At 46.2% G+C, this 25,257-nt stretch overlaps 2 protein-coding genes across 13 annotated transcripts in view; one reads left to right on the top strand and one right to left on the bottom strand.

Moving 5' to 3' along the window:
• The first annotated feature begins 155 nt into the window (after nucleotides 1-155).
• Nucleotides 156-4,652, top strand: FBXL22 (F-box and leucine rich repeat protein 22). Its single transcript, XM_020901538.2, has 2 exons — nucleotides 156-990; nucleotides 4,114-4,652. The coding sequence occupies exons 1-2, from the start codon at nucleotides 656-658 to the stop codon at nucleotides 4,457-4,459; spliced, it is 681 nt and encodes a 226-aa protein (XP_020757197.1). The 5' UTR covers nucleotides 156-655; the 3' UTR covers nucleotides 4,460-4,652.
• Nucleotides 4,653-10,325: 5,673 nt separating this feature from the next.
• Nucleotides 10,326-25,257, bottom strand: part of HERC1 (HECT and RLD domain containing E3 ubiquitin protein ligase family member 1) — a 206,459-nt gene continuing 191,527 nt past the window's right edge. For all 12 annotated transcript variants that reach the window (XM_070469147.1, XM_070469145.1, XM_070469153.1 and 9 more), the window contains 10 exons: nucleotides 24,620-24,789; nucleotides 23,108-23,246; nucleotides 21,024-21,193; nucleotides 19,673-19,842; nucleotides 19,236-19,401; nucleotides 18,337-18,413; nucleotides 17,352-17,604; nucleotides 16,520-16,672; nucleotides 13,805-14,110; nucleotides 10,326-10,970 (listed from right to left, as the gene is read on the bottom strand). In XM_070469147.1, coding sequence (XP_070325248.1) covers nucleotides 10,785-10,970; nucleotides 13,805-14,110; nucleotides 16,520-16,672; nucleotides 17,352-17,604; nucleotides 18,337-18,413; nucleotides 19,236-19,401; nucleotides 19,673-19,842; nucleotides 21,024-21,193; nucleotides 23,108-23,246; nucleotides 24,620-24,789 — 1,790 coding nt within the window. In that variant the 3' untranslated portion in view covers nucleotides 10,326-10,784. The remainder of the gene's footprint in view (nucleotides 10,971-13,804; nucleotides 14,111-16,519; nucleotides 16,673-17,351; nucleotides 17,605-18,336; nucleotides 18,414-19,235; nucleotides 19,402-19,672; nucleotides 19,843-21,023; nucleotides 21,194-23,107; nucleotides 23,247-24,619; nucleotides 24,790-25,257) is intronic.

Raw genomic sequence — 25,257 nt, 5'->3', positions numbered from 1 at the left:
TTTTTCAGCTCAGGGTAAAAACAACTGGGAAATCCCTCTGCCTGGAGGGGAGCAGCAGGATTTGAAGGTAGTTCAGCCTAGGCTGGAAACCATCACTATGGAACAAAATAACACAGAAAAGGGGCATCGACCGTGGCTTCTGCTTACACCTCCAAGCATAAAACCACAACCTTTAGCTTTTTATAGACAGCAGGCTTCTTCCTATTGAAAGTAGAGCCGAAGACTCATACTGATGTCCCAGGAAATAAAACCAGATACTATTTACAATTAAAGTCCCTCCCAGTGAGTAGAGATTGCAAGCCCGGACAAAGGTAGTCTAGCCAGTACCTCGAATGAAAATGCCAAAAGAGCTCTCTGCCTAACACCATTGTCAGCTAAAAGGAAAGAAATCCCCTTTAAGTAGACTACTGAACTTCAACATGCTGATTTTCTGCCAGGGTTTTCAATTCCTCTAAGCATAAGCCGAGCCACAGACTACCGCACGTATGTCTGGGTCTGGGCTTCCCTCCTCCTCAGAGCGCCAGCACCAGTTGTTGGCCAAAAATAAACACCATTCTTCAGCCATATATGTCCACCAGCCCAGAGCTGGGGAGGAGCAGCTGCAGGCAGGTCGGGTCCCTGGGCTGCAGCCACATCGGTGTGGCCACTGCGGACCATGCACATCACCCAGCTCAATCGCGAGTGCCTGCTGCACCTCTTCTCCTTCCTGGACAAGGACAGCAGGAAGAACCTTGCCAGGACCTGCCCCCAGCTCCAGGACGTGTTTGAGGACCCTGCACTCTGGCCCCTGCTGCACTTTCGTTCCCTCACAGAACTCAAGAAGGACAACTTCCTCCTGAGCCCGGCGCTCAGGAGCCTCTCCATCTGCTGGCACTCCAGCCGCGTGCAGGTGTGCAGCATCGAGGACTGGCTCAAGAGCGCCCTCCAGAGGAACATCTGCAGCCGGCACGAGAGCCTGGTCAACGACTTCCTCCTCCGGGTGTGCGACAGGTAGGCCGCCTCCTGAGCCGCGCTGGCCTCCAGGGCTCTGGGAGGCCCCTGGGGGTCTGGGAAGAGCAAATGACGAGACCAAGACGGCTCTGCTTTGGAGAGCCTCAGACTAGGCCCAAGGCAGACCCCCCAGGCCCACCCACCGCGCAGTCTCCACAGGATGGAGAGAATTCTGGGGGGAAAGGGCGCCAATCCTCCTCTTAGCCTCACAGGTCCTGGAGCTGCTTTAGCAGAGAGGAAGGACTAGGCTTCAGCCTGTCCCTCTGCTTCTGGCAGCTGTCCTCCCTGGCAGCCATGAAGGGCTGGGTGGGTCGAGCTGGGCCTTCATTTGCAGTGTCAGGTCCCAGGAAAAGGTTTCAAGATTCAGCAATCAGCTTGCCCCCTTGACTCTGCTCCTGGCAAGCAAACCCCAAGACCTGTGAAGTGCAGCTGAAGGAGGGTTAGGCTGCTTGGCCCTGGGTTAGATGAACCAATCCAGACTCCAGCAGGGGTGCGGACAATGGTTTCCTTATGAGAAACTTACTAATCTTCAGAGTACCTGAAGTTACTGCGAGGATCAGTAAACTGAAGGGAAGAGTGCTTTAGCCCAAGTTCTCAAATGAGCAAACCCAAAAGTCTGACAGGTTGTGATTTGTGCCACAGTCTAGGATTCCCAGATTTTAGCAAATAACGATTCAAGAGGCCCAGATAAATCTGATAAGTTCAGATAAATCTGAACTTCAGATAGACAGAATAATTTTTGGCACAAGTATGTCCTAAATACATCCTGTATTTGACCTGTCGACCCCATAGTGGCTGAGCCACGGGCGAGACTCCCTTCACTGTCACAGCCTCCTGCCCAGAGCGGTCCACGAAAGAACAGTCTTCCTCAGCCAGGCTCTCACTGAGCCTTTACCAGCCCTGTCCTGCCTTTGAGGAAATGATCCCCTCGTTCACTAACAAACTAGGTTCAGTCCGCTTGTTGCCACCCAGGTTTTAATAGCTGCTGTATTCTGGCAGCCTAACAAGGAACAGAAGCAAATAGTGTAGTGGCCCCTCCTTTCTTTCTTTTTTTTTTTTTAAGGCCATAGAAGAAAATAGAAGATGGATTTGGGATTGTCCCTAATGAGACCATGCCATTTTGATGGGTTTAACAAGACCCAGTAAATAGACAGGGAAGTGATACATACAGGGTAAAAAGCCTGCCCTAAATTTCTTCCATTCTTCTTAGAAGCAGGTATAACCCCCCAAACCAGCAAGGTATGGACTGCACCTGTCCAGGCACGAGTGTCAGAAAAAAGCAAAGGGCCTGGGGCTGAGTCCCCCAGCACTGCTACTGTCTGACCATGTGACCCCCAGCCCAAATATTTAAATTAACTCAACTTCATTTCTTCCCCTGTGGACTGGGGTACACTGCCTTATCTCACAGGCTAATTTCAGATTAAATGACACAGTATCACTAGCACACAGTAGGTATTGATGCCTGTGCACCAAACCTAGATCTGGCAATCACCTGGGGACAGCTGAGGATGGCTTGGTAGGGAGTCCATGGTTTCTTTTGCTGGTTTCTTCCTGTCTCAGGATTATTCTAAAGGTTCTCAAGAGGAAGGAATCATGTTAACAGCCTTGGGGCTTAAATGCCTACCTAATCCTCACCACCACCCTGAAGGTAACAGTTTCTCTCCCACTTGACAGATGAAGAGGTGGTGCAGCAAGGTTCAGATATTTGTCCTGGGTTAGACAGCAAATAAGTCACAGGCAAATCACTTGAGCTTCCTGAGCCAGTTTCCTCATTCAAGAAACTGGGGGTGGAAGGCAGATATGAAGACTAAGGAAGATGTGCAAACTTGGAAAGATGGGATGTTCTTGGTTTGTGGATGCAGCCATGTCCAGTCTACTTTAGTTCCTTCCTTCCTTCCTAAAGCAAATGGAGCTGAGCTGGCTCAGTCAGGTGCAGCCCAGGGGCATTGAGGGAGGCGGATGGGGAAAGGGAAACCCTTTGTGGCCTGACTCCAGCTTCCTCTGGCTATAGGAAGCCAAGGCCTGCACCCATGAGACAGGTTCTTGACTGGAAGCAGTGTGGTCCTGCCTGCTCCCAGGAAACATGGCTTAGAAGCGCCTACAGAAGGCCCTGCACAGGCTCTAGACACTTCTAATCATTTAGTCCTCAGGACAACCCCACTGGTGGGCATTATCCTCTCCCAGCCAACCTCAAACATACATACCAGGTAATGAATGACAATCAAGGTCACGGCACAAAGAAACCACCTCCAACTGTACTCAAGATCTTTTTCCCAAGCAGTTGCTGGCAAGGTTGGTGCAGAGAGACACCTCCCTCCCCCCATGCTTTCTGGACGAGCTACCTGTGTCCCTGACTGTACCCACAACAGGCCTGGGTCTAGCTACTTGTGGATCTTGACTTCTGGCAGGCTGGCATCCCAGTGGAGTTGTAGTAACTGCCTCCGTCAACTCAGCTGAAACCAGGGCTCTAGAACTTGGAACCAATACTCAGAGGGGGCCCCGATGGCCAAGAGTTGGAATGGGCCTGATTCTAAGACACTTTACGGAAAACCCTCTCTGCACGGTCCTGCCACGATCAGCAGGGCCTCAGCTTGGAGCTAGACCTGAGCTGTCACCATGCACCGCTTTTCTCATCCTCCTAGAAACCAGCGTCGCACAGCAGGATGGGGGTTTGGGCTCCTGGGGCTAAAAGCCCACTCACAGCCAAGTATGGTGAGATGGAGTAGCAGAAGAGCAAGGGAAGTGGGTCCCAGTTCAGATCCGGGCCATGTCACAGCGGGCAGCTTCCCAAAGTGAAACTCGTTAGGTCCGATGAAAGTGAAGGTGGCTCAACAGGATCCAACTCTTTGAAACCCCATGGACTATATAGTCCATGGAATTCTCCAGGCCAGAATATTGGAGGGGGTAGTCTTTCCCTTCTCCAGGAGATCTTCCCAACCCAGGGATCGAACCAAGATCTCCCTCATTGCAGGCGGATTCTTTACCAGCTAAGCCATAAGAACTAGGCCCGGTACTCCTCTATAAGATGCGGTCTCCCAGAGTTGACACTGGGACTAACCAGCCAGGGAGCCAGGGGGCGTGACCGGGGGCGGCCGCACGCTAACCGCATCCTCCTCTCCGCAGGTGCCCCAACCTGGCAACCGTCACGCTGTCTGGCTGCGGCCACGTCACCGACGACTGCCTGGCGCGTCTGCTGGTTTCCTGCCCGCGCCTGCGCGCGCTGCACCTGGAGAACTGCGCGCGCGTCACCAACCGCACGCTGACGGCCGTGGCGGCGCACGGGCGCGCGCTGCAGACGCTGCACGTGGACTTCTGCCGCAACGTGAGCGCGGCCGGCCTGAGGCGCCTGCGCGCCGCGTGCCCGCGCTTGACGGTGCGCGCCGAGCATAGCGCGGCCATGATCCCGGACCAGCTCCCGCGCGGCCCGCACGCGCCCGGCGCCGCCCTCCGCAAGTTGCTTCTGCGCTAGGCCGGCAGGACACCGGCCCCAGGTCTCCGGAGGAGGGAGCTACTTGTGTTGAACGCCAGCTCCTAGACAGCCACAACATCCTCAGCCAAGACTCGGATACGAGCGCCTAACCCATATTACGATTTTATACATCGGCTGAGTGCGAGATTTGGTGGCCGGATGCTTGGAAAACACTCGATTGTTTCTCGTTAAACACCAGCACACTTTTCTGTGTCCCCTGCGCACCGGGTTCTCCATTTGGGCTCTATCTCATCCTTCGCGGCTGAGACTGCAGCTGCGGGGAGGGGAGGTGGTGGGGATGTCTTATATCACCCCCCGTGGGGAAGTGTGGCCAGCCGGAGCTCCCCAGGGGTGTGTAAGGGACAGCCCTCTCCCCAACCCCTCCTTGCTGCGCCAGAGGGAGGAGGGGTAGAACCCTGAGCCGTGGTTTCCACCGAGCCTTTGCTCGTGCCAACTCCCAACTCGCTTTGAACGATTCTAGGAAATTCTCGTTGATGTGCTTCTTTCATAAACTGCAGCTATGCTTGTTTTCATCCATCATAAACGAAGAAAATAATTTGACAGTCCCAAAGTAAAGACAAACACAAAAGCAGCAGCCCTGGTTAAATCTTTGGTTAACGAAACCATTAAAAGCGAATGCAAAGTTAAATTTTTACCTGCTAGATTTGAACGTTGGGCCAACGCCTTGAGTTCAATTTCATAGCTTTAGTCACTGCTGTCCCACCTTCAGCCATCAAAGCAGAGGCTCTCAGTCAGCAGTCATCCTGCAGCCTCCTGGTTCCAGGTACAGCGGGAAAATTTTGGGTAAGGGGGGAAGGTAGGGAGAATGGTGAAGTGGTGGGTGATACTCACTCTGGCTACTCTCATCACCAGGTGAAATCAAGGCCCTTGACCCACCTGAGACCAGGTGTTTCTTCTTTGTGAAAGGGGCTCTTGATGCCTAGTCACTGGTGTTGGGCTGCACCCCATAGGCCTACAAGGCCTACACTTGCCCAGCTTTAATTCTGAGAAAGAGCCCAGAGTCAGTAACAGACATCAGTGGTTTAATGGATGGAGGAAACTAACATGTCTGAAGCAAAGTCCTGGAGTGACACCCCATTCTGTGCAGCAGGCAGGACACTGTGGCACTCTTTGCTTGGGAGACGGGAGGGGAGACGACCAATTATAGGGGAATTGATGTCAGGTGGGCTCATTCGTTACCAAGGAAACCAATGGGGGCATGCCCCTCAGGGACCCTTTGATATGAACAATCATCAGCTGGGGCCTGGGGCAAGGATCTAGGAGGATCAGTCCTTTTGTGTGTAGGGTTTAGGTGAAACAGGTACTAGTCAGGCAGGGCACTTACAGAGAACAAGAGAACAGCTATCTTGAGGGCCCTGACCAAACATATGGGTTCCTTATTCATTGCCCAGATATTGGGGAAACAGCAAGGAAGAAAAAAAGACATTCTGTTCTCATGGATCTTATGTTCTAGTGGGGGAAGAAACAGTGTACCAGTCAGTGGATAAGTACTGGGGAAGAGGTGAAGGTATAGGGTAAAAGAAATTTGGGGACTGCTGGGACTGCTGACAGGGGCCAGGAAAGGAAAAGCAACTTAAAAGAGGTTGACAAATGTAAGCCCTCTTGAGAAGGAAGGCATCTGAGAAATAAAGTGGAGGGGTGCAGCATCTGGAGGAAAATATTCCACAGAGGGAAGAGCCGCCAGCACAAAGGCTAGGAGCATGGCTGGTATGTTGCGGCTGAACAGAGTGAGGTGAGAAGACAAGGTGAGCAGAAGAGATAATCAGAAAAATGAGGGATAAAGGAGGCCTCAGTGGTTATTATGAGGATGAAACGAGAGCTGGAGATCCTCACACTCAGGCTACCCCCAGCAGGCGTCAGGGCCCCAAGATGATGATGGTGAAGGCCCAGAGGTGCTGAAACTTCTAGGCAGAGTCTGTGGGCAGGCAGACAGCATCCCACCTTGCCTAAAGCCCTCCAGGGACTGCTGAAAGCCTTAGTTGCTGCCCCTGGGCCCTTGGTTGGACCAGCACTTAGCCCAGAAATAAAATCCTGTTTCATCCCCCTGTAGAAAAAGCCAGCCTTGCCAAGCCACCAGCTGCAGTGGAATGGGAGGCCCACCACTATGCAGGCTTCCTCTGGGTGATTTTCTAGTTTATCCACCATTGCTGTGAACACTGGAAAAAGGCTTTTTAAAGGAAATTAATTTTTTGGCCACTACTGAAAACAATGTTGAAAGCAAGTTCAGGCTTCCAGGGAGTTAAATGTTTACAATGAAGCCACTTAAACCCCACAGATTTGCTTTCATCATCTCTGATAAGCCCCAGTTCCCAGAGGTCCCATTTGCCCTGAGTTGGTGGTTTAGTCTGGGGAACAATGGGATCCTGGTTTCTAGCACTCCTCTGACCAAGCACAGGTCAGCCCTCTCCAGACCTCAGCACTCTTACCCGTGTATTGGGACAGTGAGAAAATCTTGCTTTGCAAAGTTCTTTTCAGAATCATGGGACTGTATTTGTAAAGCAAACAAAGGTTATTGTAAGTTCAGTTGGAATGTCAGTAACCTGGAATGAAAAGTAACCATGAGGCTCCTTTTCCCACAGAAGCTCTTTTATCATGAGGGTTCAGTTCCCTTTGATGCCTACTAAACCCCCATATACCAAGACTAGTACACAGAACTGAAGCTGTGCTGACACTTGTGTCCAGCATTGTTTCTAGGGCTCCAGTTAGGCCCTGCCCCCTGCATGGGAGCTTTGGATCCCTGAGCCCAGGCCCATCTGAGATGCTTCCAGAAGGCAGGCACTGACTGTCCACCCTGCCTTCTAACAGTCACTGTTCACAGTAACCCTGCCTTCTAACAGTCACTGTTCACAGCAAAGGCAGTAGACAGAACACAGTGCCCTCTTAATCTAAACACAGCTTTCACAGTCTTTCCTCAGATTTGCATATATCAGGGGGCACTGTATGCTTAATTAACCCACCAACTCATTCATCTCACAATCATTTACTGGGTACTGGCCCTGGGCTGGGCTAGGCCCTACTTCAAGGGAGTCAGTCTAGTCAGAAGACGTGCTGCTGGGCTGGGCGGCAGTTTTGAGTTCTCTCCCAGCCCTGCCATCTGTAACTTTTGACAAGTTATCCTTCTCTGAACCTCCATTTCTCTATTTGTAAAATAGGACCAGTACACTTCGGTGACACTGTGACGAGATTATGTCTAACTATGTAGTGCCTGGAAGGGGGAGGGTAGGGAGATGCAGCCTCACATCCATGGTGGGGCTGTGCCTGGCAGAACCCACGAGGCCCAGGCACTGGGAAGCAGCAACACATGTTGAAAGACATGCCCTTTAAGCCAGACCTGGGACTGACTCCAGTCCCTGTCAGGTTGATATCAGCAGGCACAGCTCAGAAAAGACAGGAAGCCCAGTGCATCTCCAGAGAAGGACGAGCTGGGGGAGATGTGAGCCTGACCCAGAGCCACCTGGAAATGGCCTGGGGGTTACCTGTGCCCTCAGAGCCTCCATTAGAACAGACCACAGGCTTTGCCCAGGTACTGAACGCTAACTCTTTTCACTCTCAGTTTTGGCCAAGGCAGCCAAAGTGAAAGCTAGGGGGAGGGTGCAGAACCTCAGCACCGGGGCGGAACAGTGCCTCCCTTGTGGGGGGCTGACCCCAGTCACCACATTGTACTGGCTGGTCCAGGACCCTCAGTGCAAACAGAGACTGGAGCCATATGCTCGGAAGTCAGGGGCTCCTGATTGCTCCCTAGGAAGCAGAACCTGCTGGGGGGATGCTGCCTTCCAAGGCTTGTCTTAAGGGACACACTGGCCTGTTTCGGCACAGGCTCAGCATCTGCACGGGACTGACTGTGCTCCTTCAACTCCACCAGCAGTGTGCTGACAGGAAACCAGGACTCCCAGCTCTCATCTGTTAAGTACCTGTGATCCAGCACTCTCCTTCTCCTGACCTCGAATTCCTGGTCTGTAAAGGGAGAGACCACCTGATGCCTTAGTTCTAGCATTCCTTCAACTCTGGGATTCAATGCCGAAGACTTGGTTTTTGCTAAAAATCGAGCTCATCAAGTGTTGGTTTCATCTGGCTGGCAGTGCTGGGCAAAGGCCACAAAACTGGGAGGCCCACAGAAAAGATGCACCTTGAAAGGGCCTCTGAGGAAATCTTAAAGGTTGGGGGTAAAAGTCTCTTGAGACCATCTAAGGGTGACAAAAGCTGCAAGGATTTGTTAACTGAACAAATCCAGCAAGGAAAGAAAAAGACCTAAAACTCTATGGGGGTTAAAAGTGAACTATGGAGGGAAAAATAGTTGCACTAGGCTCATTTCAGGTCCTCAGATCAGGGACTCCTGCCTTCCCCTCTCCTACAGCTTCCAAAAGTAGAGAGAATGAAGCAAAATGATAACTTTCCAGCAAAGAAATGGCATCTGTTATAAAACCAAGGTGTCTCTGTAAGCTTCCTCAGAGTTAAGGCTCCTGAGACGTCATCTGTTAGGCCTGACAGGTGGGAGCTGGAACCATGAGCATCAGCCTGCTGAGGGTGCCCTTTCCCCATGAGTCGAGAGCCTCATGAAGCTCAAGGCCTCATTTTGATTTAAAATAGTCTCTGAGACTATAGACATAGCCTTCAACTCGCATACCCTCAGCCCAGCTCAGCAAGAGGGAAGAACCAGTGGTTCCCAGGAATCAGCCCAGAGGGCCTGGAGAGAACCCTGTGGTACGGTCCAGGATCTCCACAGCACAGAGGCCTCTCTTCTCTGCAGTTCCCTGTTGACCTAGAGGCCCTGACAGTGCATTCCCACTCACTGAGTGGATGCTGCAAGCACAAAGACCTTCACTGCTGCTTCTAACTGAGCTCTCAGGCCAAGTATTAAAGGCCCAGACCCTGGAAGCTATGGTCTCCTTCTGAGACACAATTCCAACTGAAGTCTCTTTTCCATAAAACTAAAATGTCATTATCCTAAATATTATTAGGCATACTCACTGGGAAATATCCATGCACCACATTATCTTGGCAAGCAAAACCACATTTTCCTTCCAATTTCTTTTTGGAACACATGCCTTTTACCTACCTTGCGGAAAACAAGTACTTGTAAAGCTCTCTGCCTGGCACCTCATTTGAGCAGGCTGTCAGCCTTGACCTTGTCCATGAAGTACACTGGAAGTATAGTGGGGCATGAACTTCTAATGGATGAAAGAGACAAGCCACCTGAAGGCTGTGCCTGCTCCCTGTTCCCACTCCCAGAGCCTTCGCAGCTGCTCTCCAGATGGCCCTTTCTCCCAGAACCACGTGCTCATTCTGACATGCCTGAGCAAATGAGCATATAGCCCAGGGCCTTCAAGGGCTGCGTCTAAACACCAGGGGTGTAATCCTTTCCCCAGTCCCCCACACAACTCCCTACCATCATTCAAGGACATAAAAGCCACTCCTTAGTTCTCATGTTAATTCACAGATTCACATGGTCACTCATTCACGTATGCGGGGGGTGGGGTGGGGGTGGTGGTGTCAGAACTGAGTAGAGCTGTATCCTGTACCAGGTATCCTGGGCTGTTTAAGAAAGGCTCCTATGAGTGGGTCACACTTTAAGCCAGCTCTGGAGGAGGCGGCAGGGTGGTGCAAAAGCACGGGCCAAGTGGCTGACACAAGGGCCTGTGATGAGGGAACACAGTGAGAGACCGAGGATGACAGAACCAATGAATAGAAGCTTTCAGGTCAGGGGCTGCTACACCCATGTGGACCTCTGCTCTGTCATTTCCAAGCAAAGTCCAGTGTGAAGGAATGTTTCTGATGAATCAAAAAGCTGTCAAAATGAAAGCTCACTTTCTCTTCATCAAAACTCCAATAACAAAAGCAGCCCATGCACTGATTCCTGAATCAGCTTTATTTCTCTGCATAAGGAACCCTGCACAGGCAATTCAAATTAAAACAAAATAAATATATGAATATTCATGTAAAACTGTCCTTTCTAATGAACAATTATACACAATGTACAATTCCATGTTCACTGGGCGGGTTTACAAAAATGTACCATTCCCAACTAAAAATGCACCAAAATGGTTCCATGCAAACTTATCAAAAGTGACCAAAAGTATGGAGGGGAAAACCTGACTGAGAGCACTCTGCCTTTTTTTTTGTACAATCACAGAAAAATAAAAACATCTAATTTCTTTGTTACCTTTAGAGTAACTAAATGTGGCCACTGTTTATAACGTCGCTTTATGTTCCTAAAACATCTATGTAGTTACCATAAAAGTGTATCAACATTAAACTGGAAGTGAACATTACTGAGAAGAAAGGGGGGTGATGGCACCCTTGGTAGTCAGTAGTCAGTGTCGGAGCCCTCAGCGTTGTCCACGTTTCGTGAGAGCATGTAGTTGTCCATGTCGATTGATCGGCAGTTGTTGATGGCGTAGCGCAGGCGCTCAGCCATGACCAGCTGGCTGGAGTAGGGGGGCAGTCTCAGCTGGAAGAAGCAGGTCTGTGAGGTAGGCAGACTGTCATAAGGCTGTGGAGAGAGAGACCCAGAGCTGTGACTGCAGCATCAGGGTGTCATGGGGGTGTGGGGAGTGGGGAGCAGTGCTGCTCATAACCACCACCCCCCAAGTCAGGAGAGCATTTCTCCCTGCCTGCAGGTGGGCTCCGTGAATAGCACTGACTGCATGGCCACCTGGAGAGCAATCAGAGGCTTGGCTGTGGTAGGGAGAGCGCAGGCTCTGGTGTCCTGTGGCCATCTAGCTTTTGGTAAAGACGCTTCTTTCCTCTCCTTACTCTTCAAAGGCCCTCCCGTGTGACATGAGAATGAGCCCTGACTGGTGGGGTTACTTGGGAGAACATGCTTCACATGGTGCCTGCCACAGGGCAAAAGAGTTCACTCCCTTTCACCAGAGGGTGCAAACTTGAAGCTGCTATGGAGATGCACCAACAGAGCCAGTGAAATGGAAGGAACAACTCTGAGGGAGTCACCACACTCCTCCTCCCCTCACTGTCCTCCTAGTGAGCCTTCTGCACCCTTTGCCTGCCATCCCATTACCACTCCAATGAGGAAGGAACAGTTAATGAAATCCCATCCCACCTCTTTAACTGATGGTGATACAGTTATTTAAAACAATAATTATGATGCTTAGTAGCAAGACAGAAAAGTGCTGGGGATAGATTGTTAGGTGAATATGAATACAATTTATATAAAGTTCCAAACTGTCATGCAAAAATGTGTATGCCTAAAGAATTACACAAAAGTGAAAATGGATATCACTAGAGGGACAGGATTCCTGTCTCTTCCTGCAAACACTGTTCTGGCCTGCAAACACAACTGTTTTCCAAACTATAATGATAGTAATGATATATATTGTTTTTATAATTTAAAAAAAAGTTTCAAAAAAAGATCTTGCCCTCTCTTTCTCACTGAACTCCTGGAAACCAGCCCTCCTTTTCGGAACTCAACATCAGGTGAGTGCATTTCTAAGAGGTGGGAGATGGAAGGCCCAGAAGCTTAGCTGTGCCAGAGCCAGTGACGAATGCAGAAAAACCACAACCCACAAAGATACTAAAGGGGAATGTCAACAGGTGGCTCTGATCTGGAAACTGGAGAAATGGTTTAAAAGTCACAAAGGAGAGACCAACAGTGGTCAGTTTCCTGAGGCTAAAACTTTCCAGGCAGGGGTGTTTAGTGGATTAACTTAGTGGGATGGCAGGATAGCCCAGAACAGATATAAGGCAAGGCCTTTTTCCAAAACTGAATAGAAGCAAACCATTTCCTCCTCTCTGAAGCAACAAGATTCACAGCTTTTAGTTTCTGGCAAGTCATGTAGAAAATTCATGGGGAGGCTCTTTTCACAGCCTTTCCTGTGTGAGGCCTCTCCAGCAAGCCCAGCCTAGGAGTGGAGCCCAGGCAGGCAGCCTCAGGAGGCAGCAGGAGAGGACCAGCTTTGACTACAGCAACTTTCAAGGGGTAGTTACTGGAAAAACACCAGAAAGGAAAGGCCTGTAATGAGGTCCTCTTTGTCTTGCTAGTTCTGGAATAAACACTATGGGCTCAGCTCAGAGGACTGCCCAGCTTTTAGGGGGTTGAAAAGGAGAAAGAGGGGACACAGACACCTCTAACTTAATGTTGGGCTTGAGGGATGTACTAAGTGTCCAGGAGATGGACATAAGGAGATCTAAGTCTGCCCTAAGGAATAGTTAGGAAGCACAGGAAAGCATACAGGAGGGCTTCCTGGAGGAGATGACATTGGTACTGGGCTCAAGTGCTTGACAGGCATACATGGAAAAGGAAGAGGAAAAGAACTTTCTAAAGCAGAGGCAAGAGCCTACACAAAGGCATGGACATTTAAAAGCAGTGTCGATGGGTGGTCTTGGAAGTTCTCTGGTGGCCTAGTGGTTAGGATCCTGGACTTTCACTGTCATGGCCCAGGTTCAATCCCTCGTTGAAGAACTGACATCTCGCAAGCCATGCAGCGTGGCCAGTAACCCTCCCCCCTGCCCCCCAAAACAACTAACCAAAAACAGTGAGGTCTATCAGGAGAAAGGCAAGCAGCCATAATGACCAGAAATAGTTAGGTGTGAGGAGGTGATATCGGAAAGCAGGGCAGAGGAGGTGTTTAAGGCCAGACTGTGGAGGTGTTTAATTAAGGCTGCTAAGGTGGTCAGTGTTTGTCCTGGAATCAACACAAGGGGGCCCTGAACAGTGTAAAAGAAGAAGAGTGACATGGTCAGATGGGTGCCTGAGAAAGAAAGATGACTCTGGCAGCAGCATGCATTTAAGGCTCTAAGCCCTTTTATTCCTGAGCCATCTGTCAAAACGGCAGCTGGGCTGGCACTCTGCAGCAGGGGCCTTTCATGAGGCTGCAGAGGAGCCGTACTGCCTGTTCCGTGATGCACACCACACACGTAGCCGGAGAGCATGTTACTGCTGCTTCCCGTGTCGTCACGTTCCTCCTGGAGCACGTGCACCAATTAATGGTTAGTATCTTAGTGAAAACAAATAAACAAGACCGTGTCCCAGTGCAGAAGTCACATGATGAAAAGGCATAGGAAATACGACACAGAGGTAACAATGATGGCCCTTCTGCCAAGCTTAGCTTTCATTCAGGAAGATACTGGAAGATTCAGAGAAGGTTGTTGTTGTTGTTTCTACATCCATGTAGGACATTTTTTTTTTTAAAATTGAAGTTATGAGATGTTTCTAAACAAATCTTTCCTGGTTGATTAAAAAGAAAAAAAAAAAATCTGGAGATTCCAAGCATTAATCCTGAATTGGCAGGCGTACTTGAAGCCCAACATGTAAGCAACAAGGAAGCAACAAAGGCAGACATTACCAGAAAGAAAAAATACCTTACTTACCCTATCAACCTTCATGATCTGAAATCTCTGAGAAATATCAGCAGTGTTGGCTGGTAGTCGAGATCTTCCAGACACAAACCTCATGAAAAGCACACGCTCCTCATTGGAGAACTCCTCCAGTGTGTGCCAGAACCACTGCACCAGCTGATGCTGCTCATCCACCTCCCGGTACCGTACCACTTTCTTCAAGACTTCTACGGAGATCTCGGGCATCCCACACACCATCTGTTCCAGCTGCTTTGCTGTGAGGAGGGACAACAGCGGCACAGGGACGATCCAGGACATTCCTTCTCGGACTGCAGCCACCTGCTCCCAGGAGAGGTTGTTCATTCAACATCTGTGTGCAGACTGGGCACCCATGGTGAACCCAATCGGCTCGGGCACCTCAGGTGTGCTCATCTGCTCCCAGGCCCTCTACTTGTCCCTCAGAACTGGCATGACTGCACACGGTCCAACCTTCTTGCCTCTGACCCTTTGTCAGAGTTTCTCCCTGCTTGTGGGATTCATACATTCCTTCCTGTCCCAGGTCAAGTCAGTTCAGGGGCCCACCTTCCCAGCCCCACAAAACTTTAGCCCACGGGGGCCCTTCTAATGCCAACCCCACTCACTCACACTCCTAACCACACATGGCCACAGGCTGTTAAAACTGCTCTGTTGAATACTTCATCTTCTCACCAGGGTAAGCAGCTTTTGGAGGATGTGTCTAGGGTTTCTACTGTCTTTGTAATTTATATTTTCTTTTGAAAATAGTTATATTCTTTTTATAAAAATCATTTGTGCTGATTATTAAAAAAAAAGTTAGGAAAGTACAAAGAAGAAAGTAAAACTGAGACATCCTTTTGTAGGAAAGCAGTAAAAAGGATCGAGAATTTAATCAGGAGATGGGTTCTGAATCCCAGTCCCACCACGTCTTTTAATTTTCTCATCTGAAAAAATAAGGCAAATAATTGCTGCTCACATGATTATGACAGTTATTTTAAATGAGTCTGTATGATTGGGTAGTTAGCTTTTGTTAGCACAGTGCAAAGAACAGATCAGCTGAGGAGTGCTGAAGGGGTGCCGTCAGAGGCTGCCTACACAGTCTGTTTGGCGAAACCACTCCAAGGTTATACAGTAGAGCATACTCTACATGCAGACCTGCCACTGTTCAAGGTTTGTTTCATAAATAACTTCACTCTTGGTCAGTTTAGAATCATCTGCCAAACCAGAGAACCTGAAGACAAGCCACATCTTGGGGAAGCCGCTGAGTTATGATTGTGTGAGGCTGTCATGCCCAGGGCTAAGGAATGAACGGGCAATAAGGACAGTCTCTGCTGACAGAAAAGGGAATGCCCCAGCCAAAATGTGCCAGAACACAAGCTGAGGTACATGGATGGCTGCCTGAGTGGGAACAACTGGGACAGCTATAGGAAGAACACGGGGTTCTAAGAGACAAGGAGGAAGTTAAAGAGGAAGAGGCCTTATTATCAAGAAAGGAACAAAGCAGGGCAGAGCAGAGCACAGCTGCTGGAGGACAGGTCGATCTGGCCTTCACAGGAAAGGGCAGCACAAGAGCCCGGATGCCACAGCGAAACCTGGTTTGTGATCGTGGCTTTTCCTTGGGCACATTACTCCATTTCTCTGGACTCCATGCATTCATTTCTGAAATGGTGATAGTAATTTCTATCTCCCCATTGAGTAACTATGGGGAAAACTGCATATGCGGGGGCCTGCTACCACATCTAGCATGTTGGTAGTGACCAGGGGATTTTTGGTCAGTTATTCCAGTCTATAAGGAATAAGCATCTTTAAGCATTAGAGACAAATCCTAAGCCCTGACTGTGTAAACAACATTGCTGACAGGATCCACACTTACTAAGCTAAGGGGTATAGTTTTCTGACTAGACTTGGCCCAAAGCCAGAGCTGAAGAAGGAACCAGGAGTGAAGAGTATAGAATATATATATTCAAATTACTACACAGCCTCAGAGCCAGCATCCAACTCTTGAGAAAAGCCCAAAGTCTTCTGCAAATAAGGTATTACTGAATTGGCTATGAAGGACTATATAACCAAAATCACCACTCTGGGACACAGTATTCATTTCTAAGGTCACTTATCATACTCCCATCATTTACTAAATGCTTACTATGTATCAACACAGAACAGGATATATAAGTTATATATAAAAAATACACTCTTCATTCAATGTCTCACACGTTACTTGAAGAAAGAAGACCCAAACTCTGCAGCCTAACTCTTAGTCTACAACTCAGAAGTATGTGATAGCTTGAGGAACTTCTAGGTGACCAAAAAGATCTGCACAGTTACAGACCTGGAGGAAAGAGGCCCTCATATGGGATTACAAGGCCAGTCTTCAGGGATTCATTCACATGGACCCTGACTGACTGAGCTGGAACAGGACACTGGGTTGGGCAGCAGTAAGACATGAAGACAAATAAGACTGAGTGAGAAGGCAGGTTCTGAAGGCCTGGCCAAGGGCTTGGCCTCCAAGCCAAACAGTGGCCAATTCAGGGCTCACCTAAGGCTTTGAGTAAAGGGCAGATCCTGAGAAATGGCCTGAAAAGTCTCTGAATAGGGACTGAAATATAGATATAGATTAATCAACACTGTGAACTCATACATCAAAATTCAGTAAAAACCAGACAGCTCCTGTTTGGAGTCAAAAGCAAACCTCTCAAACCTCTCATGTGAACCTCTCAAAATGTTTCCTCTCACCTGTCGGTCCATTTCATGAAGTCGATATTCAATGGCCCTCTCCACATATTCTTTCCTATTAGAAAACGTGAGTGGGATACTATTTCCACCGGGAATTATAGGAACCATTTTGCCATCAGCGCTTTGGCCAACAAAAGAATCAAGAGGAATCATCTATGAATAGAAGAAAAAAGAATTTTTACTACATGGTAGAAATGACCACAAAAAGTATGTTACACACAAACACAGCAAAACATCAACATCAGAAATCTTATGGATGAAGACAAGGCAACTGACATAGCTGATTAGGCTACTTCAGGGGTTCCCAACTTTTAGGATCTAATGCCTGATGATCTGAGGTAGAGCTGATGTAATAATAATAGAAACAGAGTGCATAATAAATGTGACGTGCTTAAATCATCCCCAAATCACCCCGTCTACCCCCATCCATGGAAAAATTGTCTTCTATGAAATCAGTCCTTGGTGGGTAACAAAAAGGTCGGGGACTGCCGGGCTACTTGATGAGCAGGGAGTGCTGGCTCATCTGGTTTCCATTAAAAATGCAGTTGAATCTCTCTGTCTCCAAACCAGGTTTGATGAACTCTGGTTATCCCAGGCCTCCTGGGTTCTCTCTGTCCTTCACTCTAACAAGCAGAGAGAATGGATTAAAGGGGAAGGAACAGTGCTAGAGCTGACTCTGTTAGCAGCTATTTAAACTTCTAGGTTGAACTGCTAAGTGTAGCAATGGTATATGGCATGGGTCAGCTGGACAGCAAGGGGAAGGCTATATCTGAGTTTTACACAGGAAAATTCTCGTCAACACCAGCAGAAACATGGACCAGTCAGGATTTACCTCATGGAAACTCTCCTCAGTAATCCCACTGTCTTCAATGTGAAGAATGCTGTTGAGAGTCTGCACGTAGAGCAGATCTACCTCTTCCAGGTCTTCCAGGGTGAGTGGGACACAGCACAGCTGCTTCCACACCAGAGGGGCCAAGTGGAGGTCCAGAGGCTTCTTTGTGCGAATGGCAACCCCCATTAAGATTCCCAAGAACTTAAACTGCATTAAGTGTTCATCGAGGCAGGCAGAAGGATTAAAAAGGAACCTGCAGAATTAAAGGAAATACTTCAAACAAAGTTGTCCTCATTTCTATTAGAAACAAGTTATCAAACAGCTAAAGCATTAGTCTAGACCTGTGCTGTCCAATATGGCAGTCATTAGCCACATGCAGCTATTTAAGTTAATTAAATAAAATTTAAAATTCAGTTCTTCAGCTCCTGTAACCACATTTCAGGTGTTCAATAGTGACATACGGCCTACTGCTACTGTTCTAGACGGCACAGGGACCGTATTTTGAATTACTTTGAGGAATCATAAAAAGGGTGAGTGAATGTTCTATTAGTCCTTAAGCTACCTGCTCAAAGATGCCCTATTTCCTAAAATCATTTACAAGTCCACAAAGCAGGATTCAAAATTCAAAATTTGACAAACACAGGAACAATAAATGATTGCAAATACTAACTGCTGTGACTGCATGGCATTTCAAAGGTTTTTAATGAATTTTAATTCACTGAGGGAAGGCCATGTGGGCCTTCAGAAACACAAAAGAAATCTGGTTTCATTTTCAAGTGACTTGTTACATCATAACAAGTCATGATGTAAGTGCCTCAGTTTCCTATCTGTGAAAGGAGAACAGTTAACAGTTCCTACTCCTTAGAGCTATAATGAAGATTCAATGGGATAATCCATGTAAAACACTTAGAATAGTGCCTAGCATATAGTAAATGTACACTACTATTATTGCAGACATTCAGTAACACTTGCTGACCGCCCTTACCTGTCCCTATTGTAACCCACTTCTGCGGTAGCATTGGGAGATGGTATAAGAAGGTCCACAATACCAGTTTCAAGTTCCTGTAGAAGAATGAACAATTTTTTTTAGAAATGCAGTTAAATATATCAAGAAAATGAACCAATTAACATTAAAGATCATGCTGAAAAGAGAACGTTGAGGAATTTATAATGCTATATGACAAACAGTAGTCTCTGTAATTATTTTCGTGGCTGTAACTTAAAATGAATTTAGGAACTCCCCCATGGAGAAAATGTCCTGCAGTACACAGAATAAAGATGAAAAAGCCAATCCAGGGCCTGAGCTGGGGTGTCTCTGAGCAGGGTATAGTGACATTCAAATAAACTTAATAAATGATAGCCAAGTATTATTTTAGATACAGATTTATTACAAAAATCCTGATATGAGGCAAAGCTGGAAGGATCAGAGCTGATTTGGAAGCAAAACTGTGACTGTAGATTTTAAAATATGGACTTGTTCAAACTCTTAAGATTTGTTTTTCTAATTTCCTTGGAGCCTGGTTGTTCTTTGTTCTAAAAGCACCAAAATAAATGGGAGCACATGAGTGGTCCTGGATTTTTCTGTTACAGAAGTGTACATATGTGTCATTGCTGTTTCCTCTCTCTGTTATACAGAACAACAGATGGTAAGTCATTGGTAGATGGCCAAGCACTGGCACTAACTCAGAAACATATCTTCATGAAGCATTTCACAAAACCTTGCAATAATTCACATATACATTACTAATAGCATGGCTTTATGTAAGTATCACAAATGAATTCTTGCTTAGATTTATAAAAACAAGCCACAGTCATATCACTGGAAACAGTAAACTGCCCACCACCTGAGTGGACAACTCAGCAGGGGACATTGAATGAATATACCTGGCACATCTCTGTGATTGTGTCATCAAACACTCCTCCGGCGTCATCAGCACCTTCTCCAACTAGCTTAACCTTCCAGGCTCGGGAGGGCAAACGGAGGTCTGAGGCATTCAGTTTAACTACTTGTCTCGCTATTTGAACAAAGATAGGCTTACACTTCCGTCCTCTTTAAAAGAAAGAGAAAAGAGAATAAAATATAATACTCCCAAATCGCCACAAATGTCACTTGAAGATATTCTCCCATCAGTGAAGGAACAGGCCAGCTTAACAACAGCCAAACACTGTGCTAGGCTCACTGTAATTACACTGGGTACTGAAATAAAATACTATTACTATTCTACTTTACAGATGAGGAAGCTAAGGTTCACAGAGATTAGTCAGTAGTAAGTCCATCTCAAAATATGTCAGTTAATGAAATACATATATAATGTGCTAACCTGGTTGATATCCTCTTTACAGTAATTTGAGGTCCATAGTTTTTGCCTTGAACCATGGTTTTTCCTATAGAGCGCACCATTGGGAGGGTGTAGACTCTTGGGGCTAACAAAGGCCGAAGCTGTCCCTGCACAATGCCCCATGTTCCAGCATTATAATGAGATGTACTATTCTGTAACAGAAAGCAAGCTTACACATAAGTACACAAATAAAATCATCCCTAATATTACCATACGGAGATGGCCCCATTAACACTTTCATCCACTCCCTTCCAGTTGCCTTCCTTTGCACATTTTCAAGATTGCACTATTTATATCCATTCTGTTTTTCTCACTTCAATTTATACCATAAACATTTCTCTCATTAACTGTAAACAGGATGCTAACATTCTGTTAGCGCTGCACAGTATTCTGTTGCCAGGTTGATTATCTACTTCTAACAATGATTTCTCAAATCTCTCATACACCCATGACTAGGTTACCAAAAAGAATTTTTTCCCCCATTAATTTTTATTAGTTGGAGGCTAATTACTTTACAATATTGTAGTGGTTTTTGCCATACATTGACATGAATCAGCCATGGATTTACATGTGTTCCCCATCCCGATCCCCCCTCCCACCTCCCTCCCCATCCCATCCCTCTGGGTCTTCCCAGTGCACCAGCCCTGAGCACTTGTCTCATGCATCCAACCTGGGCTGGTGATCTTCTTCACCCTTGATAGTATACTTGTTTCCATGCTGTTCTCTCTGAACATCCCACCCCCAAAAGGATTTTTGACTAACAGTTTTACAAACTAATACACATTTTGGCAGGCATGCCTACACATTAACCAAACAAACATAGCCAGCTTGCTTTCTCTCTAAATTACTAGTCTGTTCTATTAAAGACAATCAAATCAGCCAAATTTACTTTATCTCCCCACTGCCCCTCCACAGGGTATGTTCATTTGTAAGGACAGCAAGAAGTCTCCAAAGTTTCTCTCACTCATTTATATAACCCCTTTGACTGAGGTATTAACACTTGCGTGTGCTTAAGTTTTAAAATAATATACTACAGTTTGTAGAAAATACATGCTTAGCCATTCATACTTCCTTAGCCATTCATACTTCCTTGAACTTTCGACAAACCAAAACACTGAAGGAAGACCATTTTATGTCCAACAACATGATAACCTGTATCTGGATCATCCTTAATCCAGCAATAAAATGAGGAACAGAACTGGTGCCTTCTCTAGATCTCCTAGGTGCTAAGAGTAAAAGCATTAGCCACGGAGGAAGTATCTGAAGGCTGAAAAAAAGGCCCAGGGACCTGGTGAGCACAGCACGGGCACCGCTTCCTAAGCCAGCGCATTACCTGGTTGTTGGGGCTGAGGTTCAGTAGCCTCCAGGACGAGTACATGAGGTCAGAGAAATGGTAAAGCAGCCGGAGCCTGGCCCTCGCAGTGTGAATGCTCACCTCCCTCAGAGCCCCGTACTGGGGGGGCACTGTATCAGGCAGGCCCAGCTGCAGAGGCACTGACACACCTGCCCAGAACACAGATGCACACTTGTAAAGGAAAATGTACTGTTTTCATTTTTAGCATTTTGAAAATTTTCAAACACATACAGAGGTTGCAGGTATATAATGAATACCCATTCCCACCACTTATAATTAATATTTTGCTATGTATACTTTATCACTTATTTATCAATTCCTCTATCCATCAATTCATCTTAAATTTTTGATGCACTAGTGTTGGTTTGTAAAACATCTTTTTTATTTATCATTATGGAAACTTACTTTTTTCTCCTTTAATTTACTTTCCCATTTAACTATGGACTTAGTTTCTTCACACACATACACACACACACAAAACAAAACAAAACACCCAAATTTGTTCTTTCACATTCAATAACATTTCATTCTTGACATCTTCATAATAACACAAGGTGTGGACCAGGACCAGAGAGCAAGTTCTGGAAAATGGAAATGGTCAACTCGGCAGAACCCCCTCCCACACTTACTAGGGCTCTGACAGAAAGTTAACATGACAGAATGAAAGATATGAGTACATGATTCATGGAGGTTTTATACTAAAGAATAAGCTCTGTAGAAGCAAAGACTACAAGGACTGTATCCATGGGTATCCTCTTACAGAAATGCACAAAACTCTAAGAATCAGATACTCAACTTATTTGAGTTTTCTGCAAATAAACATTTGTACAGCTCAGTTCTCAGAGGTATTTTCCTATTAGTTAAAGCTAACATGGACCCCCTCTGTCCATGGGGTCGAAAAGACTCACATGACTTAGCGACTAAACAAACATTTACTCAGTACTTTTATGTGCCTGACACTGTTCTAAGAGCTTCCTAAGAACTGATTCATTTACTCCTGCAGTTCTTTACAATAGGTGCTATTATTATGCTCATTTTATAGACAAGGAAACGAAATCTCAGGGTCACTCAGCTCCTAAGTGGAGGATTCAACCTGGGCAATGTGGTTTTTCAGTCTGAACCTTTAGCCAACATGCTGTCTAGTCTCTGTCCTGAAGTGGAAGGGAAACCCTGCTGGAAGCTGAAGAAGCTCCTGAGAAATTGTCAGCGGCCTGGCAGCACTGCTCATTCTATTAGAACATTCTTGTTTGGAATCTACTTGGCAGGCCTACCTTGCTCTCTAAGGGTATCTAAGAGAAAACAATTGGTATGGGGACTTTTCCCCAAGGACCTGTGGCTAAGAAGTAGGGGACTCCAAAAAGGAATGAGAAAACAGTTCTCAGGCACAGGGTCACTTCAGGGACATTCTAGTGCTTCAGACACCAGAGAGGACTTGATGGTCTATGAAAGAGGTAGCCCAAATATGAAGAAATGCATAGGATGATAAATATCATACTTAAGGAAATGGTTACACTTGTGGGGAATGATATACATTTAATTTTCTCTTTATCTTTTGTAGATCTATAAGGTTTCATAATAAATTAAAAGCAAAACACACAAAAGATAGAAATATCCCATCACTAGAGCAAAATGGTAACAATTTTTTTCTGCTGTGCCAATGTACAGACAACATTATGTTTCAAACCACTGACTACGGTGGAGAATTTGACAAGTGGTCTCAGGGCTTTTCATCTTTATTAACAGCATGCCTTAGAAAGCTATAATTCATCACTTTTACATATAAAAAATACTTCACTGCTGTTCTAAAATTATAAATTTGCTTGCCTAAGTAATATGTTTTCTTCTTTTGGGAAGCAGAGAGGGACTGCTATGTAATGAAGTCTATAGGAGAGCTGCCTGTTTTGAAAGTATCTGCAGTGCTGTAGCACAAAGAGTGCTTTGGTTGTGTGGGGGAAGGTCTGATGGCTTCAGAATGGTGCCTGGATACAGTGTGAAGCTGGCAAGCAGACAGTGCAGCTGGGGTGAAAGAGAGGTTGCCGGAGCACAGCTATTTCCTCCCTCACCTGGTGCTCTCGGCGGGACAGGTGGCGCTGTCCATGCAGCACTGTGGCAGCGGCCAGCTGAGATCTGCCGAACATTTTTCCCTTGCAGAACTGTTACCAGGGTTGGTTCTCGAACGTGGTTGGTATGACCTAAGCCAAGCTGGGAATAAATTACAAATACTCAGATATTCAATTAGAAAGAGGAAGAGAGGAAGCCAAGATGATAAAATTTTGTTTTGGATGGTAGCAGACATAAATAAGTTACTATCTGTATCAAGCAACAATATCAAAATAATGAAGCTAATTTTGATTTTCTCTATCAGAATGATCCTCATAGCTCATACTGTCTCCTATAAATTAAAATGCAACAAGGCCATTCCAAATCTAGCAGAGGAGTCTCAATGACTGAAAACATCTTCACTTCTAGACAGGAAATAAATTCTTGGAAAGTTAAAAAATACATATTTAACAGAATGATCCCTAGAGGTTTTACTTAAAACACACTGATTTCTTGATTTTTAACATAGATTGCCTGTGTAACAGTAAATAAACAATTATAAAAATACACACAGAATAAAATTCTCATCTCCAGATCTCTGTTCTTAGGGCCTGACTAGGACAAACAGTGTTTTGGTGGTTGAGCACCTCAACATCACCAGGCAGGATAATGTCAAGGTCCATCAGGGACATTCCAAAGGTGTCCCCACATCAACTCTCTTCTCATTACGACAATGTGCAACCAGAGTGATGACCAGCTTCCCCACCTGTTAATATAATGATGAGGAGACCACAGAGCCAAAATGAGGCTACTATGAATAATACTGGACCTTGAACTTGAGGGCTGCTGGTTCTAGAGGCAGCTGTAAGTAAAGCAGATTTACAGAGGAAGGGGATGTGGTTCTGCATGTGGAGCTGAAAGCCACTGTAGCAGCAGGCATCTCAGACGTCCTCCACCAAAGTACATCCCTCCTCCACATACAGGATAGGCTGAACACATCAACCTCTTGAGTCTTTTGTCAATCTCTTATAGGCTCGGTTTATTGCTCTGCATAATGGGAGTGACAAGACCTCCTGAACAAACACAAATATACTTTGTACACTGTCATATTATGAAATATAAAAGTATTGTTTTATTCTTTCCATTTTTCAGATCAACTGATGCTTCTAGTATGTAATCTCTCTTATTACTGTAGTGAAAATGATGATGATTAATGATGACAGTAGCAAATAATTATAAAATGCCGTTTACTATGTGCCAGGCACTTCTCAGTGTGTACACACACACACATATATTGAGTTAATCCCCTTAACTACATTTGCTGTATTGCCAGATTTCTCTTTAAACAATGATACATTTACTAGGCCACAAGCAAAAGAGAGATATGCACGACTGGACTCCAACCTGATGTAGAGCTCAGTGACAGGCTTGAGTCCTGGTGTAGATATTTTGAGTTTCTAGCTTATCTCTTTGCCAAATGAACAATTTTGTCAGATTTCTAGACATGAGAGAGCAGCAGTGAAGTAAATATTTACCTGCCCCTCTGAATTGCTCCCCCAGGCATACACATCTCCAGTTGAAGCCAAAGCAAGTGTGTGTTCAGCTCCAACAGCCACATCTTCGATGACCACTCCAGCCAGGACAGGGATTTGCTGCGGTCGATTGTGATTGCGAGCACGCCCTTCTGGCAAGCCTATCAAGCGATCTGAAAAAATGGCAAAAGGACATTTATGGATGGTACACCATAGTCCTTTTCTAATTTCTAATGAGTCATTTAATGTCTATGCTGGTATGACAAATGACATATATATCTCACTGGGGCAAAAACTGGTTTTCTGGTAAGGTATACTGTATTCTGAATGGATAAAGTTTAAAACTGCTTCTTTGCAAAATGTCACAATCTCCTTATTCATAAAAATAATGAAGTTAAATTTAAAATGATTAGCTTACTTCAAACCAAGAGGTACCTCTAGCATCCTCATACTTGAGAGGACTTGCACATAAGTCGCAAAGGCTCTAAAGTTCTTACAGCCTAAGAAAACACATCATGCAACCTTTCTTGTTCTCAAATTTGCAGCCAACTTCTCCCCTTATCTTTGCCACCAAACTTCTACAAAGTGCAGGCTAGTTCCTGCTGTTTCACATACTGTTTGGCTTGACCACCTTCTGCAGC

Source organism: Odocoileus virginianus, chromosome 6 (assembly GCF_023699985.2).
Source record: "Odocoileus virginianus isolate 20LAN1187 ecotype Illinois chromosome 6, Ovbor_1.2, whole genome shotgun sequence".
NCBI classification, from domain to species: Eukaryota; Metazoa; Chordata; class Mammalia; order Artiodactyla; family Cervidae; genus Odocoileus; species Odocoileus virginianus.
The sequence above is the reverse complement of the archived record's forward strand: the minus strand, read 5'-3'. Positions and strand labels throughout refer to the sequence as shown.

Bases quoted from the DNA above. Each gene is read 5' to 3' on its own strand.
- FBXL22 (XM_020901538.2), top strand. From the start codon at position 656: ATGCACATCACCCAGCTCAATCGCGAGTGCCTGCTGCACCTCTTCTCC. The intron at 991-4,113 runs GTAGGCCGCCTC...TCCTCTCCGCAG, and splicing joins CTCCTCCGGGTGTGCGACAG to GTGCCCCAACCTGGCAACCG.